The following is a 19,155-nucleotide window of genomic DNA, read 5'->3' on the forward strand; positions in this document are numbered from 1 at the left end:
GGAGCGGCCAGGCCCGGAGCAGCCGGGTCTGGTGCAGCCAGGCCAGGAGCAGCAGCTGCCAGGCTGGGAGCGGCCAGGCCCGGAGCAGCAGCTGCCAGGCTGGGAGCGGCCAGGCCCGGAGCAGCCGGGTCTGGTGCGGCCAGGCCCGGAGCAGTGGCTGCCAGGCTGGGAGTGGCCAGGCCTGGAGCAGCGGCTGCCAGGCTGGGAGCGGCCAGGCCCGGAGCAGCCGGATCTGGTGCGGCCAGGCCCGGAGCAGCGGCTGCCATGCTGGGAGCGGCCAGGCCCGGAGCAGCCGGGTCTGGTGCGGCCAGGCCCGGAGCAGCGGCTGCCAGGCTGGGAGCGGCCAGGCCCGGAGCAGCCAGGTCTGGTGCGGCCAGGCCTGGAGCAGCGGCTGCCAGGCTGGGAGCGGCCAGGCCCGGAGCAGCAGCTGCCAGGCTGGGAGCGGCCAGGCCCGGAGCAGCCGGGTCTGGTGCGGCCAGGCCAGGAGCAGCGGCTGCCAGGCTGGGAGCGGCCAGGCCCGGAGCAGCCGGGTCTGGTGCAGCCAGGCCCGGAGCAGCGGCTGACAGGCTGGGAGCGGCCAGGCCCAGAGCGGCCGGGACCGGAGCAACCGGGCTCAGAGCAGCCGGGTCGGGTGCGGCCAGGCCTGTAGCAGCAACAGCCAAGTCCAGAGCAACTAGGTCAGGAGCGGCAGTGACCAGACCCGGAGCAGCTGGTTGTGGAACGAACCAGAGCAACAGAGGCCAGGCCCGAAGCAGCCAGGCCCGAAACAGCTCACTCCTCGCCTGTACCTGCCCACGGCTGCCTCTCAGACATGGCTGGAAACTTTTGCGGGAACTTGAGGGTCTGCTGAATCAAGTGATGAAGGCTTAGATCTTGATGTGTTGAGTTAGTATAGCATTGGGGTGTTGATCTGTGAGTGCCTTGGGTGGGGCCTGGATGAGGCTGGTTGACCTATTTGAAAATGTCTTTTGTGTGAAGTGTATCATTGGGCATGTGGAGGTATTATTGATATGAGAAAATGCTAAGTAACAGATTTACTATCTGAAAAGGGATTTACTATCGGGGAAAGGGAGGGAGGAAGAGACTGAACATAAACTGTGCACCTATGGATAGGACAATGGGGGATGGGGAGGGGGCGGAGGGTGGGGTGGGAACCTGGTGGAGGGGGGAAGAAATGAGGAACCTTTGTAATAATATGAACAATGAAGATTGATTTAAAAAAAAAAAAAAATAAATAAAAAAAAATAAAAAAAAAATAAAAATAAATAAGTGGAACAACAAATTGATATTTTTCTCTCTCCCATCCTCTCTCTCTCCCTCAAAAAAAAAAAAAATAAATAAAATTTATTGTCCAAATTCTATAAGACAATGACCTATACTGGTTTTATGAAACAAAAATAATGAAAACTATCTAAGCATTACCCGAACCAGTTTGGCTCGGTGAATAGAGCATCGGTCTTTGGACTGAAGGGTCCCAGGTTATATTCTAGTCAAGGGCATATACCTTGGTTGCAGGCATATTCCCAATAGTGGGTGTGCAGGAGGCAGCTGATCGATGTTTCTAGCTCTCTATTCCTTTCCCTTCCTCTCTGTAAAAAATCAATAAAATATATATATTTTTAAAAACTATCTAAGCATTAATATATATCTTTAGTTCTCTCTATTCAAGGCGCAAAAGCTAACAGTCTTTGCGACTACATCCATGTCATCAAGAAAACCATAAATAAGGCTCCAGAAAAGTACACAAGTATTGCTGGATGATGTGTTCACCACTTACCTTGGTTCAATATGATGCGGCAAGGCTGGCATGGACCCCCGTGGCACAGCTCAGAACAGCGATGCTGACCACAATTCAGAACATTCTCACATGGGTTAGAACAGTGGACTGAGACAGCCTGACCACAGCGAACTGTGTGCCTGTAAAGACAGCATTGGTCTAATGTTGGACATTAAGCTCCTGTTTGACAACTAAATTAGTACCGAAGACCAAGCTCTTCCCCAAAAGCTACTAAACCTTTCTCTTGGTCCTGTTTCCCCACTTTTTCTTTGTTTCCCTCCTCCAACCCTTATTTCCTTAATTACTCTGTCCTTCTCCGCTTGCTTCTTTTTCCTCCTTTGCTTTCCTTATTTCCCATTCTGCCCCTCTAACCCCTATTTTCTGACCAATGAGGAACTGAAAGCTACTCCTAAGTTTTTATTATATGCAACTTCTTCTAAGTCCCTATGAAGCAGCATGCAGAAGGGGAAAGGCCTGGGGCTCCCACAGTAACTTATAGATGGCAGTAGGAAAGTTGAAGAGGTGTCACTAAATATACATTCTCAGAATGAGCATGGCATCTCCTAGGGCTTGGCACTCTGCATTTTATGTAGCTATAAAATTTAAGAACATACTATATGTGACTTTGATTAAGGATGGGAAATCATTCTGGCTTTGTTCTAAGAAACATCCTGAGTTATCAGATAGCAAAGGACTTGAAGCCAGGGCTTTCGGACAATTGTCTTCAGGTCTCTTTCCAGTTTAATGGTTTAGAACTTGGAGTCTATTCTCCTACATAGAAAGTTTTATCCTAACCCCTACTCCTATTTCAAGTACACATTTTGTTTTATTGATAAAAAGTCACTGTTATGGATTTAAGACGATCAGTTGCCAGTGCTCAGCATCATGGCTAACATCAACCCCTTGAGGAAAATACTATCATCTCTATAGTGAGAACAAGGCTCAATGAGACGAAGCAACTTGCCCAGGTCAACAACTAGTTAGTGGCAGAGCCCAGATTCGACCTAGTCTTTCTGACCCAGATCTCTTGAATGTGACTCTCAGGCAATACTGTTACCCTCTTAAGTTTAATAAACATTAAACTATGCTTATTATTGGAAATCTGCCTGATGCCATTTCGTCAAGTGGTTTAGAAATAATTTTATGGTCTTTCTGGGACTCAGAGACATTCCACAGTTATCTGTGATTCTTGCAGAAATTATACTGTAATGAAAAAGGAGTCACTTATTTCATTCAAATGAAAACCTCCTAGATGAGCTGAAACCGGTTTGGCTCAGTGGATAGAGTGTCGGCCTGTGGACTGAAGGGTCCCAGGTTCGATTCCAGTCAAGGGCATGTACCTTGGTTGCGGGCACATCCCTGGTAGGGGATGTGCAGGAGGCAGCTGGTCAATGTTTCTCTCTCATCAATGTTTCTAGCTCTCTATCCCTCTCTCTTCCTCTCTGTAAAAAATCAATAAAATATATTAAAAACAAATAAAAAAACAAACAAAAAAACCCCTCCTAGATGCTAGGTACTGTGCTAGCCACAGGTAAATGGTTCCTGCCTTCTAAACCTAAAAAAGCCTTGGTTCAATTCTGGTTCTTTCACCCAGTAGGGAAGTGAAGAAAAATAAGTCCCTGTCAGGTTGGCTTTTCTTAAATAAAAAATAAAAAAAAAAAAGAAAGAAAAAGTATTTTTATTGATTTCAGAGGGGAATGGAGAGGGAGAGATAGAAACATCAATGATGAAAGAGAATCATTAATCAGCCACTTCATGCACACTCCCTACTGAGGATCGAGCCTGAAACCTGGCATGTGCCCTGACCAGGAATTGAACCATGACCTCCTAGTTCACAGGTCAATGCTCAATCACTGAGTCAAGCCAGCTGGGCTGTCACTTTGGCTTTTCAATAAGTAATCTCACTGTGCATAGAACTTCTTAATCATTTATAAGATTGCAAAACAGGATCGAGGCAGCAAAAAAAGCTACTATTTAGAGAAAAGTACTATTTATGCCTACATTTATTTACTAATGGTAATAAATAAGTACTATTTACATCTACCTACTAGTTTTTATTTTAGAGATTCACACTGAAATTATCAATGAAGAAAAATAAGTCCTCTTTAGAGTACAATTCTAACTTTACCTGGTTCGTCCACATTCACATGTTTTAGTCATAAAGGCGGGACAGGGTGGGCAAGGTCCAGGATGGCAGAGACTAAAAAAGAAAAACATGGATAAATAAATCCTATATAAATCAAATCTGAACAAAGCAGCCCCAGCTGGCTCCCATTGTAATATGGCAACAAATGCATCTACTCTGAAATGTTTTAGTATTTGTCTAAAGTTAATTAAATTTAAACAAAGACAACAACAATGTTTTTATATAAAAAGAATTGACAGCATTATCATCTTAGAATATTTAGCCAGAAAAGTAAAACCCAAGTTAAAATACTTGTTTTATTTGGGTCTGATAGTCAGAGACGAATTTCCAAATATGGTCTTGGCCCACTGAGTGCAGTGTGCAGGGATAAAAATTGCTTGCCAATCAGGTGGATGGCACGATGGCCAATGGAGTCTTTTGGAACCTGAGCACCATAATAGAGCTCAGATTTATGAAGTCCATGAGAAGCACAGACATTTTCTCATCAGCTTGTGAAATAATAGCCAGACAATGGGCTAAGGATGGGAACAGTTGACATGAGGGGGAGGCATGCTGTGAACACAGGGAGAAAACAAAGGGGAAAGGGACTCATGGAAAGAACTGGGCTTAGCAATATGTTACTGGTCAGAATTGGACCTCTGAATAGAATGCTTTTTATAGGAGCTATGACATAAAGAGACCAAAACTCTGCCGGTGTGGCCCAGAGGGAGAGAATCGACCCAATCACTGGGTGGTTGGTTCAATTCCCAGACAGGGCACATGCCTGGATTTTGGGCTCAAGTCCCAGCAGGAGATGTGCAAGGGGCAGCCAATTGATGTTGATGTTTCTATGTCATCGATATTTCTTTCTTTCTTTTTTTGGTTAATCCTCACCTGAGGATATTTCCCCATTGATTTTTAGAGAGTGGGAAGGAAAGGGAGAGACAGAGGAAAACATTAATGTGAGAGAGATACATCGATTGGTTGCCTCTTGCACACACCCCTTATAGAAAATGCATTTGTAATTGATTAACTGTTTATTATGTAAATTTATCTTATTCTTTAGACCAGTGGTCAGCAAACTCATTAGTCAACTGAGCCAAATATTAACAGTACGATTGAAATTTCTTTTGAGACCCAAATTTTTTAAACTTAAACTTCTTTTAATTCCATTTCTTCAAAATAGACTCGCCCAGGTTGTGGTATTTTGTGGAAGAGCCACACTCAAGAGGCCAAAGAGCTGCATGTGGTTCACGAGCCGCAGTTTGCCAACCACAGCTTTAGACTGAATATGTTCTAAAGCTCTCTGCTTATTGGAGGGAAGAAATTCACATCCTAAATATACTGACCAACAGAATCCTTCACAATTACAATACTTTTTCCCAAACAGAACTCAGTCCTGTATTCTCTCTTTGACCTGGATATTAGTGTATCAGTGTATCAGGGATATTTCATCTTAGAAGCCAGCAGAGTAACATAGTGAGAGGAGCACTGGCTTTGGAAAGACCAGCTCCATCATGTCCTAGCATTGTGACCTTTGGCAAGACATGTGGCCTTTCTGAGCCTCATCGGTAAAATGGAGACGACAAATATCTATATACATCACTGGGCTATTTGAAGGATTCAATGAGTTAACTTTAAAGGATAAGTGCTCAGTAAATGATAGTATATTGCCCTTTACCCCATCCTGTTTCATGCTAACCAGATATGTATACTCAAAGCCATGAGCAAAAGGTGTCCAACAAGAATCCCCAGGGGTTTAGTATTCCAACTTACAGATTACAGGAATGTGGGCAGTCCTGTCCAGGCTGTTTCTTTCTACAAACTTCACCACAACTATGTGGAATTTCATTTCTGCTCCATTCAGGATTCTTTACCTTGCCTAAAACATATCAGATCAGATAGTCAAATGGGAAAAACTTCAAATGCATCCCAGGTTTTAATGAAATAACACAACATAGCTAGACAGCATGGAACATCAATATGGTTTTCATTACTTCAGTAAACACATTATCCTACATTCTAAAATAAAATGTTGAATATAATGCTATTAATCAAAAGCTTTACTGAATATGATAAATCTTAAATGGTAGATTACCTGGAAATGATAAATATAAGGTTATTTTTACTTATAAAAATGCCCCTTTGACTAATGAACACATTTAATCCAAGAACAACACCTACAAAATAAGCCTCCTACAAATGGGCCCTTGAATTGATATGGGAATATCTGCCATAAGGGTCAAAAAATGAAATAAGGGCCCAAACCGGTTTGGCTCAGTGGATAGGGCGTCAGCCTGCGAACTGAAAGGTCCCAGGTTCGATTCCAGTCAGGGGCATATACCTTGGTTGCGGGCACATCCCCAGTGTGGGGTGTGCAGAAGGCAGCTGATCGATGTTTCTAGCTCTCTATCCCTCCCCCTTTCTCTCTGTAAAAAATAAATAAAATATATATATTTTTAAAAATGGAATAAGGGAAGAGAGCAATGGGGGGTGGAGAGAAGTAGTAAGAGATGGAAAGAAGATAAGTCCTCTATTTTAAAGCTATAAAGTAGGCATGAAGGGGCTATATTTTTATAATTAATGTCACTGCAAATGTTTAGTAAGCATCCTCTGTCAACTGAGCACAGAGATAAGAAGAGTAAAACTGAGGCACAGTAAACTGTGCTGCTCCTTGCCCTAGAGCAGGGGTGGGGAATGTCTGGCCCTTGGGCCATATAAGGCTCAAGAAATCATTTGGGCCGAAACCGGTTTGGCTCAGTGGATAGAGTGTCGGTCTGTGGACTGAAAGGTCCCAGGTTCGATTCTGGTCAAGGGCATGTACGTTGGTTGCAGACACATCCCCAGTAGGGGGTGTGCAAGAGGCAGCTGGTCGATGTTTCTCTCTCATCGATGTTTCTATCTCTCTCCCTTCCTCTCTGTAAAAAATCAGTAAAATATATTAAAAAAAAGAAGAAATCATTTGGTCTGGCCCTACCAAGGCTTTAGGGGGTGAGTTAATAAAATGTTTGACCAAATATAACAGGCTGTTTTTTAAATTGATCATTTTGTATGGCCCATGAATGATGTTATAAATATCCAAATGGCCCTTGGCAGAAAAAGGTTCCCCACCCCTACCCTAGAGTCACACTTTGTTTTTTAGTGGAAAAGAGAAGGAGGGAAGAAAGAAAGGAGGGAAGGAGGGAGGGAGGGAAGAAAGGAGGGAGGAAGGGAAAGAGGGAGAGAGAGAGGGAAGGAGACACATCAACTGGTTATCTCCTTCATGTGCCCCATCTGAGTGACTGGGCAGGGATTACACCTGCAATCCAGGTACATGAAATTGAATCTGAGACTCTTGGGTGCATAGGCCGACACTCTAACCACTGAACACTGGCCAGAGCGAACTGAGCTATTTAAAAACAGGAAGAGTATTCCATAAAGAGGGAGGGCACAAGGATAGTAATGCTGGTCTACAGAAAATCTCTCTATTATAAACATCAATAACTGACTCCTTGGGTTAAAATAAAGTATACTTCAATATTACTTTCCTTGTGCTGCTCAAATCTGTAATATCAAAGCTGTTAGAGCTCGAAGTGAGAAGCCCATGTCTATACCTGCCTTTGCCATATGATCAGCTCTGGTCTAAAGTGAAGACCAAGGAGAACTGCACTACAGCTTGGAAACAGCATGAGCCTGGAGGACATGATGTAAAGACCCTTTTCTACAGAATAGTCTGTCAGGGCGTAAAGGTCTGTGACTCTATCTGTTTGACAGACAACATGTATATGATGTCTAGTAGGCCGCTGTACCTTTGAATTCTTACAAGTAACTTCTAAAACATGCTTAACAGACCACCTCTCCTGGGCTGGGAACTGAAGTACAATGAATGAAGTGGAAAAGACTTCAATGTATGCAAATAAAACTTACCACAGAAACAAGTGTAGGTATTGGGAACATGTGCAGAAACATTCTGACAGGCAGGGCACCTCCAACCACTCTGGCCATCTGCCAAGAAAAGGGGGGAAAAACCAAAAATAATTTCCTTTAAAAAGCACACATTATTTTTTAAAAATTAAACCTATAAGAAGCCATAATATTGAAGCAGTGATGGTAATTCCCATGTAAGGATTTAGACACTAAAGAAACAAAATCACAATTCTGAATGCTTTGCTTAAATACTGTATTTAGGCTTATATTTATAAGGACTTTAGATACATCAAGTGGGTATCCATTTTGTTCTTTATTTAAATGACATACAACATTATGTAAGTTTAAGGTGTACAACATGTTGCTTTAATATATTACATACTGCAATATGATTACCACAATATTGTTAGTTAATACCTCCAACTCATCACATCATTTTCATTTCTTTTTGTAGTGATAATGTTCTATTTCTCATTTTGTTAAAAGTTACTTTAGAGAGAAGAGAAGGGGGAAAGGAAAGAGAGAGAGGGAGAGAGAAACATAGATTTGTTGTTCCACTTATTCATGCATCCATCGGTTGCTTCTAATACGTGCCCTGACTGGAGTTTGAACCCACAACCATTAACATATTGGGATGAAGCTCCAATGAACTGAGTAACCTGGCCAAGGCCTATTACAGTATTTCTAATGTCAAGATAACCATTATCTGAATGTTGGCTTGAAAAAAAGAAAAGGATAAAATATTTTGAGTACATGCATGAAAGCCCAGATACCTTAAATTAGAAAAAGAGCCACAATTCAGAAATCATGTTATTAACATTTGCATTACTCATAAGTACTAGTATCCTTTGAGAAAAGCACACAAAATACTATGGAGAAGATTTGTTAAAGGCAAAACAACTTTCAATATTCCAAGTATGAATTAAATAGTGGGTTTCTATAAATTTTCTAAAGCAAACTACATAAGAAATGTTTTCTATAGTTGCTATTTGGATAAAAACCACCATTTCAGTAGACGTGACTGATTTTATTTTACCTTAAATATATTTTAACACTGTTTTGTTTAGCTGGTTTGAGATCTACAGTTTAATACTGGCCATCTGAAATACGTGACTGAGACAACATATTCTCCCTGCAGATAAAATATTCAAGAAGAATTAAATAGCATTTTAAAAACTATATATATCAAATGGGTGAGAATAACCACTCAGAAGAGAGAAATAGGGCCAGGGGAGGGAGCAAGCGAGGGAGGGAGGGGAAAATTTAAAAAAAAAATAATAAGAAGAGAGAAATAACTGACCTGCTTGAGATGCTGGAGACCTTGCCCACTTTTTTATGCAGCTCAAATGAAACACGTGGTAACAGCTCTGACAACTCCACACAGGGGCTGTGACGCGAACCAATTCACAGCACACCATGCACTCATACTTTTCTGTAGTTAGTTGTTCAACTAGAGAACCTGTTTAAAAAACAAAACAGATAAACTCAAACATAGAAAACCAATCCTTACGTTAGTCAACCAAGGATCAGCAAAGCATCTGAAAGAACCCAAACACAAGGGTTTTAAGGGATGTCTGAATCTGTTCACAGGCAGGCCAAGAAGAGGCAGGAATATACTGAGGTAGAAGATTTAGGGAGTAGACATTCAGATGGGAATTCCCACAATTGAGGAAACATTCCTAAGAAACCGTCCAGCAATGCCCCTCATCACACAACTTGAGCATCCACGGGAGCAGCACACTGTAGGGCCCTGCCTTGCCTTACTTAAAGTGGGATGCTCTGAATCTACCAGATCCATGGATTCAGGCGAGGGTGGGGCTAGTGAATGGCCAACTGCAAGAAATTGAAGCCTGGATAGCTTCCAAACAATCCATGGTGGTAAGATGGTTCTTGCCCTGAAAGTCTTTTTTTTTTTCTTTCTATTCTCTCAATAAAGATATGCTTAGTGCCTATCACAAGCACATAGTAGGGCTACTAGACAGAAAGAAACAGTCCCTGGCTCCAGAAGCTCGCCATCATGGCATTATAAGACTCCTTCCAGATTTATTGCTCAAAATCTTTACCTACTTCCAGACTTTTTCCTCAAATACAATCTCAGCAAAGTCTTTCTATCCCAAATATAGTCAGGTGCTCTCAGAGATGAGTGTATAAATATATATATATTTAGTTCATACTTTAGGCTAGGGGTGTCGAACTCAATCAGAGAAGGGGCCAAAATCTAAAATCCAGCCTAAATCGCGGGCCGAATGGTTTACTGAACAGTCATAAACTGACAATGTCATAAACTGACAGTGGAGTGCAGTGATGACAGCGCGGTGGGGGCCACATTGCAAGGCCTGGCGGGCTGGATTTGGCCCGCGGGCCTTGTGTTTGACACATGTGCTTTAGGCATTACTAGTATTTCACGTTATTTTATTTGTTTTTAAGTCTAAATAGGTTATAAGAATAAAATAACCTTAAATTACCCAACCCAATGCTGTGCTAACGCACTTTACACATATTATTTAATTCTCTTAACAAATATAAAATATGAGTATTATTTTATAGACGAAGAAACTAAGGCTCAAAGTGGTTAAATCACTTATACAAGGTACAAAACTAGAAATTAAAAAACCAAAATTAAAATTCATTCCTATATGACCCAGAAGCTCATTTTAATCCTCTGTATTAGCTCTCCTAAGATTACTTTGTCCGATTTAATAACAAAAAATACTAACACCTCAGGACTGTGTGCTCTGTGAGGCAGGGACAGTGCCTTGTCTGCCTTACTCACGGTAGTATTTCCAGTTTCTGACATATACCAGGTGCTCAATAAATATTTGTCAGATGACTGGATGAAGGAACAAATGAGTCAAGGAAGTTACTTTTTTTTTTAATTATATATTACTCAGAAGTTACATTTTTTTAAAAATACTCCAACTTGCCGAAACCGGTTTGGCTCAGTGGATAGAGCGTCGGCCTGTGAACTGAAGGGTCCCAGGTTCGATTCCGGTCAAGGGCATATACCTTGGTTGTGGGCACATCCCTGGTAGGGGGTTTGCAGGAGACATCTGATCGATGATTCTCTCTCACCGATGTTTCTAACTCTCTATCCCTCTCTCTTCCTCTCTGTAAAAAATCAATAAAATATATTTTAAAAAAATAAATAAATAAAAATACTCCACCTTGCCGAAACCGGTTTGGCTCAGTGGATAGAGTGTCAGCCTGCAGACTGAAAGGTCCCGGGTTTGATTCCGGTCAAGGGCATATACCTCGGTTGCGGGCATATCCCCAGTAGGAGGTGTGCAGAAGGCAGCTGATTGATGTTTCTCTCTCATCGATCTTTCTAACTCTCTAACCCTCTCCCTTCCTCCCTGTGGAAAATCAATAAAATATATTTTAAAAAAATAAAAATAAAAATGTTCCATCTTTGCATCAAATTCAAAGGGAAGTTCAGCATAATAAGGACTGAAATACATCTTTCCACTGGATGTGGCAAATAGGAAACCATTAATGACCTTACCAGCAGCTCTGAGTCAAGTGGTGATGATGGCAGAGGAATGAGAAGTTAATCAAAATAGGGAAAAGGCGGGGGGAAGGCAAACGACTTGATTTGACTATACTGGAAGGATAGGAAACACTACTGGGAGGTCATATAACAGGGTAAGTTTTTCTTGTGGCGGGTAGAACAGACTTGGGAAGATCTTCAGCTTGAGAATGTGGGATAGTAAATCCGAAAAAAAATTGATGGAAGAAAATATAAGAGGAAAAAATCTGGAGTAGTCATAGATGAAAAGGAAGGACAGCTGACCAAAGTCGTACAAGAGAATATAGGCAGTGCTGAAAGCCAAATGAGGTTGGAGACCACTATTCAAAAAATATCTATTACGCCCTGGCCAGTGTGGCCCAGTTGGTTGAACATAGTCCCATTCACAAAAAGTCTGCCAGTTCAATTTCCTGTCAGGCTCATGCCCAAAGGGTTCGATTCCTGGTCAGGGTGTTTACGGGAGGCAACCAATCGATGTTTCTCATATTGATGTGTTTTGTTTTTTTTCTCTCCCTCCTTTCAATCTAAAATCAATAAAAGCATTTTTTTTTTTTTAATTTACTAAAACCTACTCTGCCAGGCACTCTAGACACTTAGGATATTTGTGAAGAAAACAGACAAAAACCTTCTGCCCTATGAAGCTTATCATCTAGTGGGGGAAAGTAGACAATAAATGAATAAATTATGAAAACATGTAGCATCATCAAATAGTGATTAGTTGCTATGGAGGAAAATAAACCAGGAAAGGAGGAATGGGAATGCTAACAGTGGGGGAAGTATGGTTTTAAACACAGTGATCGGAGAGGCTGCCCTGAGAAGGCAAATTAATTGCAGCAGTGCCAAATCTGTACTATTATGTAATCTCCTGGAACAGCATTCTGTTACCCAGGAGGAAAGAGAGATTGCACCATCAATCCAGGGATGTGATTCTACCAAACAGCATGGCAGGATACTTCAAATGACCTAGGGTTAGTCCCGCCTAGAGAGGGAATGCAGAGGGGTAGGAGGTTGGCAAAACTGGTAACGGGTGGAAGAAACTGAGGGAGCCAGAAGGACAGGAACCTATGGTCAGAGAGTGGAACACAGGCTTTAATATTTCAGAGATGAGGCATTTCTAAGATTATTTCCCTGGTAGTCGGTATGGAAATGAAATGAAGGTCCAAGTCCCTGTGGTTAACAATATCAAAGAACTTGAAGATGACACAATGCATATGATCACTAAAGTTACTCGGAATAACAGAAAGATATATGGTAAATTAGTTCCAAGATTTGATCATGCCTTAGAATCTTCTGGAAGCTTGTTAAAAGGTGAAAGTGCTGGGCCCCAGAATTTGCTTAGTAAATCTGAGAAAAGGCCCAAGAATATGCTTTTCTAACAAGTCTCCAGGTGTTGCTAATGGCTGCTAGTCTGGAATTACACTTTGAGAACCACTGTGGTAAAGAAAAGATGTAGCTAGAAGCATTAATAAATGAGGGCTGGGAGATCTGGAGGCTAATAAATAAGATATGGCAGGTGATGTAGTTACAAGGTAATGTGGCATTAGGTTCAACGAAAGAAGGATTTTAAAACAAAGGTAGAAGAATGATTTAGTCTGTCTCCATCAACTACCTGCATTCCTTCAACAGACTCCTAACTTGTCCCTTTGCTTCCGTAAAGCCTAACCTCCACACAGCAGGCTGACTGCTCATTTAGAATGTTAGGAAGATCGTGCCATCCCTTTTCCTAAAACCTTCCAGCTGCTTCTCATCTTCTTACTCAGAACCAGATCGAAGAGCCTCACATAATCCAGCTCGTGTGATTTCTCTGATCTCCTCCTAATTGCTTCCCCACTACCTTCACTGCTCCCGATCCTGCCCTCCCACCCCAGGCTAAACCTGTTTCTGCCTCTGTCTAGAATGCTCTTCTCCAAAGAGCCTCAGGGTGCACTCCTTCACTTCCCTCTGGTCTCTCTTCAAATGTCTCATCAAAGAGACCAAATTTTTCTATACTAGTGCCCCTGTTATCCTGTCCTCTTAACCTGTTTTATATTTCTTTTTAGTTTATCACCTACCTAAATTTAAGTGCTGCTGAAACCAGTTTGGCTCAGTGGATAGAGCTTCGGCCTGCAGACTGGAAGGTCCCAGGTTCGATTCTGGTCAAGGGCATGTACATTGGTTGTGGGCATATCCCCAGTTGGGGGTGTGCAGGAGGCAGCTGATCGATGATTCTCTCTCATCGATGTTTCTAACTCACTATCCCTCTCTCTTCCTCTCTGTGAAAAATCAATAAAATATATATATTTTTAAAAATGTAAGTGCTTTCTGCTTGTCTTCTCTATCAGAATGTAAATCCCATTAGCACTGTATTTCCAGTATCTAGAAATGCTTGGCACACAATATTTACTCAATAAATATGAACAGTGTGCTCAAGAATATGTAGGGATGTGAGGCCAAGAAAGATTTGTTAGGCAGAACCCTAAGATGGCCTCCAAGACTCCCACCCTGGGGTATGCATTTTCTGTATAATCTCCACCCCTTGAGTATGGTGGGCTGATCCAATCAGGAGAGTCCTTTTAAAATAGTCTAGAGATCAGAGACAGACATCAGAGAGGGTTGAAGAATCTATAGCAGATGCTTTCCTATAGGCCTTAAAGAAGTAAACTACCAAGTTGTGGAGAGGGCCCATGTGGTACAGAGTTGCAGGTGGCCTCTAGGAGCTGAGAGTGTTCCAATAGCCAGCAAGAAAATGGGGACCTCAGTCCTACACACATAAGGAACTAAATCCTACCAACAACCAGTGAGCATGAATGAGGGCCCTACACCTCAGATGAGGCTGCATCCCCAGCCAAGTTTCAGTCCTGTGAGACTGAACGAAGAACTCAGCTACCTGGACCCAGACTCCTGATCCACAGAAACTGTGACATAATAAATTTGTGGTATCTTAAGCCACTACATTTGTGATAATTCATTATGAAACAACTAGAGGCCCAGTGCATGAAATTCATGCGTAGGTAGGGTCCCTAGGCCTGGCCTGCGGCTGATCAGGGCTGATGGGGCCTTCTGGCTGCTGGCCAGGGCCTCCCTTCATTCCACACTGTCCCCTGGTGGTCAGGGCATGTCATAGCGAGCAATCGAACTCCCAAACTCCCATAGGGACACTTTGCATTATTACCCTTTTATGTATATAGATAGGAGACCATTAACCAGCCTTACAAATTCAGAAGCAACTCTGGTATAACACTGCTCGGCTTCACAAACAAATCAAGGTCCCAAGAATGACTACCTGGTGAAGCAAATTAGAACTAAAAGAACTATAGACTCAGGCAGGTGGTGGCTTCATGCGTTAGGCTGTATGTCACATTAAACTGGAGGGAGACCAGAACTGTGAAGGTCCATAAAGCTATTTGGTCTAGGTGAAATGTATCCTCAGGGCAAAATGAGAAGTGTCTTCAAATATTACAAGAAGCTGATCTGCAATGAGGGGGAGAGGAACTCTAAGAAGAGAGACTAGTTGCTGTGTGGCTCAAAGGCTAGAACTTGAACCAGGGAATACAAAGTTTTTACAGTAAGGAAGAACTTTCTAACAGTCAAGAAAAATACAGTCTCGCCAGGCCAGCATGTCAGTGATTGAGCATCGACCTATGAACCAGGAGGTCATGGATTTGATTTCCAGTCAGGGAACATGCCCGGGGTTGTGAGCTGGATCCCCAATAGGGGCGTGCAGGAGGCAGCCAATCAATGATTCTCTCTCACAATTGATGTTTCTCTCTCTCCCCCTCTCCCTTCCTCTCTGAAATCTATAAAAAAAAAAAAAAAAGAGAGAGAGAAAGATATATCTGCTTCTAAGAAGCTTATAAATAAGTGAAGAGCACTGACACATAAACAAATGATGGTTTTCAGTGTAATTGCTATAACAGAAGCATGTATATGTAAGGGAAAGACATACCACAGGGCTGAAAAATATTTATTTTATCTGTAAAGGTGAGAAAAGGTTTCCTGGGAATGTGACTAAACTAGCTTTTGAAAAATGAGTTAATTCACTAATGAGCTGAGTGGTGGACATTCTAGAGAGCCAAACCACGCAACATCATGCAAAGATAAAAAGATATAGAGTCCAGAGAGTAAAATGTGATGGGCAGCAGAAATGGGGTTGTTGGGTAAGGCAGAAGCCAAAATCTATAGGTGATGAAAAAAAGTGAACAAAAGGGGGCGGGGTGGTAGTAGTGACACAATTCAATATGTTTTAGAAAGATCACTCTCTGATCCTAGTATAAGAGATGAACTGAGAGAAACTGGAGATGTAAGATTAGTTAGAAACACTTGCAGATGAGCAGACAAATGCAGGCTAGAACCAGGAGAGGTAATGGAGATATTACCATCTTCTATTTGTGCTTTCATAATCCAAAAAAATCTTGCAATGACGAACGAAGTAGGTCCAGAGGCATGAAGGCATGAATCAGACTGACATATCACAAATGGGGATAGGGAGGACGGAAAGGAAGAGATTAACCAGAGAACTTATATACATATATGCATAACCAATGGATACAGACAATAGTGTGGTTAAGGCCTGGTGGGGTGGGGCAGGGGCTGAAAAGAGGGGGAAAAGGGAGGAAAATTGGGGGACATCTATAATACTGTCAACAATAAAATTAAATTAAAAAATTTTTAAAAGCAATAAAGAAATACTCACCCATGCAAAAGAAAAGAGAACACAGAAGAATCAGTTGCTACATTTTATAATATTATGGTACATTGTGTAGTCTTCTGTCAGTATTCAGTATCAGTTATTTAGTTTATGATAAAAAAATAAATTTTGATTACTCATTCTGTCTTGGACTGTATAAAGAAGATCTGTATTTTTATTACAAAATTTAATAAAAATAAAGTAAAAAAAATTCTTGCTACTGAATATCTATACCATCCATATATGCATTTTTCAAAACCCTTACAAAATTCCTTATTTAAGAAAAAATTCCTTATTTGTATTTGCTTATGACATAAAAACTAAGTAAATAATTACCTACTGGGGAGAGGAGGTGGTGGTGGCAGAATCCAGACAGATGATGAACAAGGACAGAAAGAGAATTTTCACTGTGTTCTTTTTTTTTTAATCCTCACCCGAGGATATGGTTTTTTTTGTGTTTTTAAAATATTTATTTATTTAATATATTTTTATTGATTTCAGAAAGGAAGGAAGAGGAAGACAGAGACAGAAACCACGATGACAGAGAATCATTGATTAGCTGCCTCACGCATATTCCCCACTGGGGATTGAGCCCACAACTGGGGCATGTGCCATGAATGGAATCGAACCATGACCTCCTGGTTCACAGGTAGGCACTCAACCACTGAGCCACTCAGGTCAGGCTGTTTTTTTGTTGTTGTTTTTTTAAATTGATTTGAGAGAGAGAGAGAGAGAGAGAGAGAGAGAGAGAGAGAGAGAGAGGGGGGGAGGGAGAGAGAAACATAAATCAGTTGCCTCTCATACACACCCTGACTGGGAATCAAACTCACAACCTTGGTATGTGCCCTGACTGGGAATTGAACCCCCCACCTCTTTGTGTATGGGATGATGCTCTAACTAACTGCGCCGCCTGTGTACCTTTTTATACTTTTTGACTTCTAAACTGTGTGAATATATTACCTATTCAAAAACTTAAAATCAGCCCTAACTGGTTTGGCTCAGTGGATAGAGCATTGGCCTGCAGATTCAAGGGTCCCAGGTTCGATTCCGGTCCTGGGCGTGTGCCTTGGTTGCGGGCACATACCCAGTAGGAGGTGTGCAGAAGGCAGCTGATTGACATTTCTAACTCTCTATCCCTCTCCCTTCCTCTCTGTAAAAAAATCAATAAAATATATATATATTTAAAACAAACCTTAAAATCAGAAAAACAAAACGTTTTCTACCCATCCAGGTAGATTTACCTGTGTGAGTTTCCACATTCTTTAGCACGGGGTTCTGTTTGCCTCGGGGGAGAGGATCCTGCCTCCTTCCAGCACATTTCTCTGGGTCAATCCTTCTGGAAGACTTGTTGGCGACTGCCAAGTTCCCGTTGTTGCAGGCGGATTTTGCTGGCCGTTCGTTAAGGTTGTCCTTTAGAATGGGGGCCATGCTGTTTCTGGGGCCTGCGCTTGTATGTCGTTGGCCCTCCTGTTTTGGCGGATTCCTGCTTGGACGAGGCCTCGCCCCCTCCACTTCCCAGGGAGGCCTCTTCTGTGAGTGTCTTCTCTGTTCATTGCGCCTGGCCCCAGACCCATCCGGTACTCCTTTTCTAACGGATGTGTCTGAAGAGTCAGGGTGGATAGCCCCCACAGGTTTGATATTTTCAGACCCGGCATCCTCGGGTTTGGGTGTCATTCTGTTACCCCACTCAGATTTGAGCTTCCCCTTGACTTTCGGGCCTCTACCATAGCTATAGACAAACTGGGCTGCTTTTTTTGGTTTTGCTCCCCTGGGATCTGCACCAACAATTTCCTTCTCACTTTCAGCAGGGCTGTGCTCTCTGAGCTTTGTCCCACTCTCTGATCTGGCCACATTTTCTAAGCCAGAGACATCTGAGGTCTGGTCAGTTACACTCTGTACTCTCTTGACTCTGATATGCTGCTTTTCACTCCTCAATTTCTGTACAGGTTGATTCTGAAGGTTCTTGAGTGATTTATTAGAAGCAGAGGATTGGAAAGGAAGCTGTTGACTCTTAGGCTTGCTTCCTGAAGGATGGTAACTGTACTGATGAACAGCAGAGATGTCATCATAAGGGATTTGCCTGGAAAGGTGACACGGAGGTGGTGAACTGCAATTTCTTCTACCAATCCTATTAGAATCTAGTCTTCTTTGACTCCCACAGTGTAGACCAGATTTTTTCCTCTCCTGAGGAATGAACTCAGAAGCATCTGTATTGAATTTAAAAGTACCTAGGACACAAGAAACAGACATGCCAGGATATTAGTCAGTTGACCATGAAGCCCATCAGACTGAAAGCCATATCTAAAAGTTATTTTCCTAAGGACTTCGTATAAAACGGGCTCTTAGTAAAACGTGTTTCCTGTGAAGGCGTTGGGTTCAAGGTGTTGCAGAAGACTGACCATTGCATGTCCAGTAGCTTCACCAATAGCCAGCACTGAGAGTTGCTAAGTAAAACTGCTCACCTGGCCATCAGGCATTATCTATACATGCATTTACTTTCTCAAAGAATTTAAAGTCAGCAAATAGTTCAGAGATGAGACATCAGTTGCAGGTTCCACGTGATCTTTTGAAACTCCAATGTAGCATTGTGCAATATCAAGTAAACAGGCTTAGGAATCAGCCAAAATCAGTTTGAGGTCTGGCCCTCCAACTTATGCTATGAGTTTAGATATATCACTTGATTGCTTTTTGCCTGGCGTCCTCACCCATGACAAAAGATGGTAATACTATTTTAAAGGGTTATTATGAAATTTAAATATGATTTCATATAGATTGTACTTAGCATAGTAAGTACATTAGTTTTCATCTCTTCCCCCCCAGGAATATCTGTTATCTGTTCCATACATAAGCTTTATAATATAGTTCAGAATCCCAAAGTCTCAAAAATTAAACATATGCCCTATTCATTTATTCCCCCCAAATGCTTCTTTATATAGTCAACTTAGTCTCATTTTGTCTGAAGCATAAAGACAAAATGATTTGCCTTAGGATACAAAACTAATTAGTAGCCAAGTGAGAACTATATGTAGCATATAAAATATACTATGAATTTATAGGGCCAAAGAGCAGTGGGTTTACTTATTGGATTTATGAAAGTTATGTAACACCAGTTTTTTATATGTAATGGAGATAATAATAATTCCTACATCAAAGAA

At 41.8% G+C, this 19,155-nt stretch overlaps 1 protein-coding gene across 2 annotated transcripts in view; it reads right to left on the reverse strand.

Annotated features, from left to right (window-relative positions):
• Positions 1 to 19,155, reverse strand: part of NFX1 (nuclear transcription factor, X-box binding 1) — a 56,653-nt gene that overhangs the window by 34,823 nt on the left and 2,675 nt on the right. For both annotated transcript variants that reach the window (XM_084897973.1, XM_084897972.1), the window contains exons 2-7: positions 17,242 to 18,228; positions 9,109 to 9,267; positions 7,809 to 7,886; positions 5,679 to 5,784; positions 3,906 to 3,977; positions 1,778 to 1,917 (exon numbers count right to left, since the gene is read on the reverse strand). In XM_084897973.1, coding sequence (XP_084754099.1) covers positions 1,778 to 1,917; positions 3,906 to 3,977; positions 5,679 to 5,784; positions 7,809 to 7,886; positions 9,109 to 9,267; positions 17,242 to 18,228 — 1,542 coding nt within the window. The remainder of the gene's footprint in view (positions 1 to 1,777; positions 1,918 to 3,905; positions 3,978 to 5,678; positions 5,785 to 7,808; positions 7,887 to 9,108; positions 9,268 to 17,241; positions 18,229 to 19,155) is intronic.

Source organism: Pipistrellus hanaki (assembly GCF_964339955.1).
Source record: "Pipistrellus hanaki genome assembly, chromosome: 11".
In the NCBI taxonomy this organism is placed as follows: Eukaryota; Metazoa; Chordata; class Mammalia; order Chiroptera; family Vespertilionidae; genus Pipistrellus; species Pipistrellus hanaki.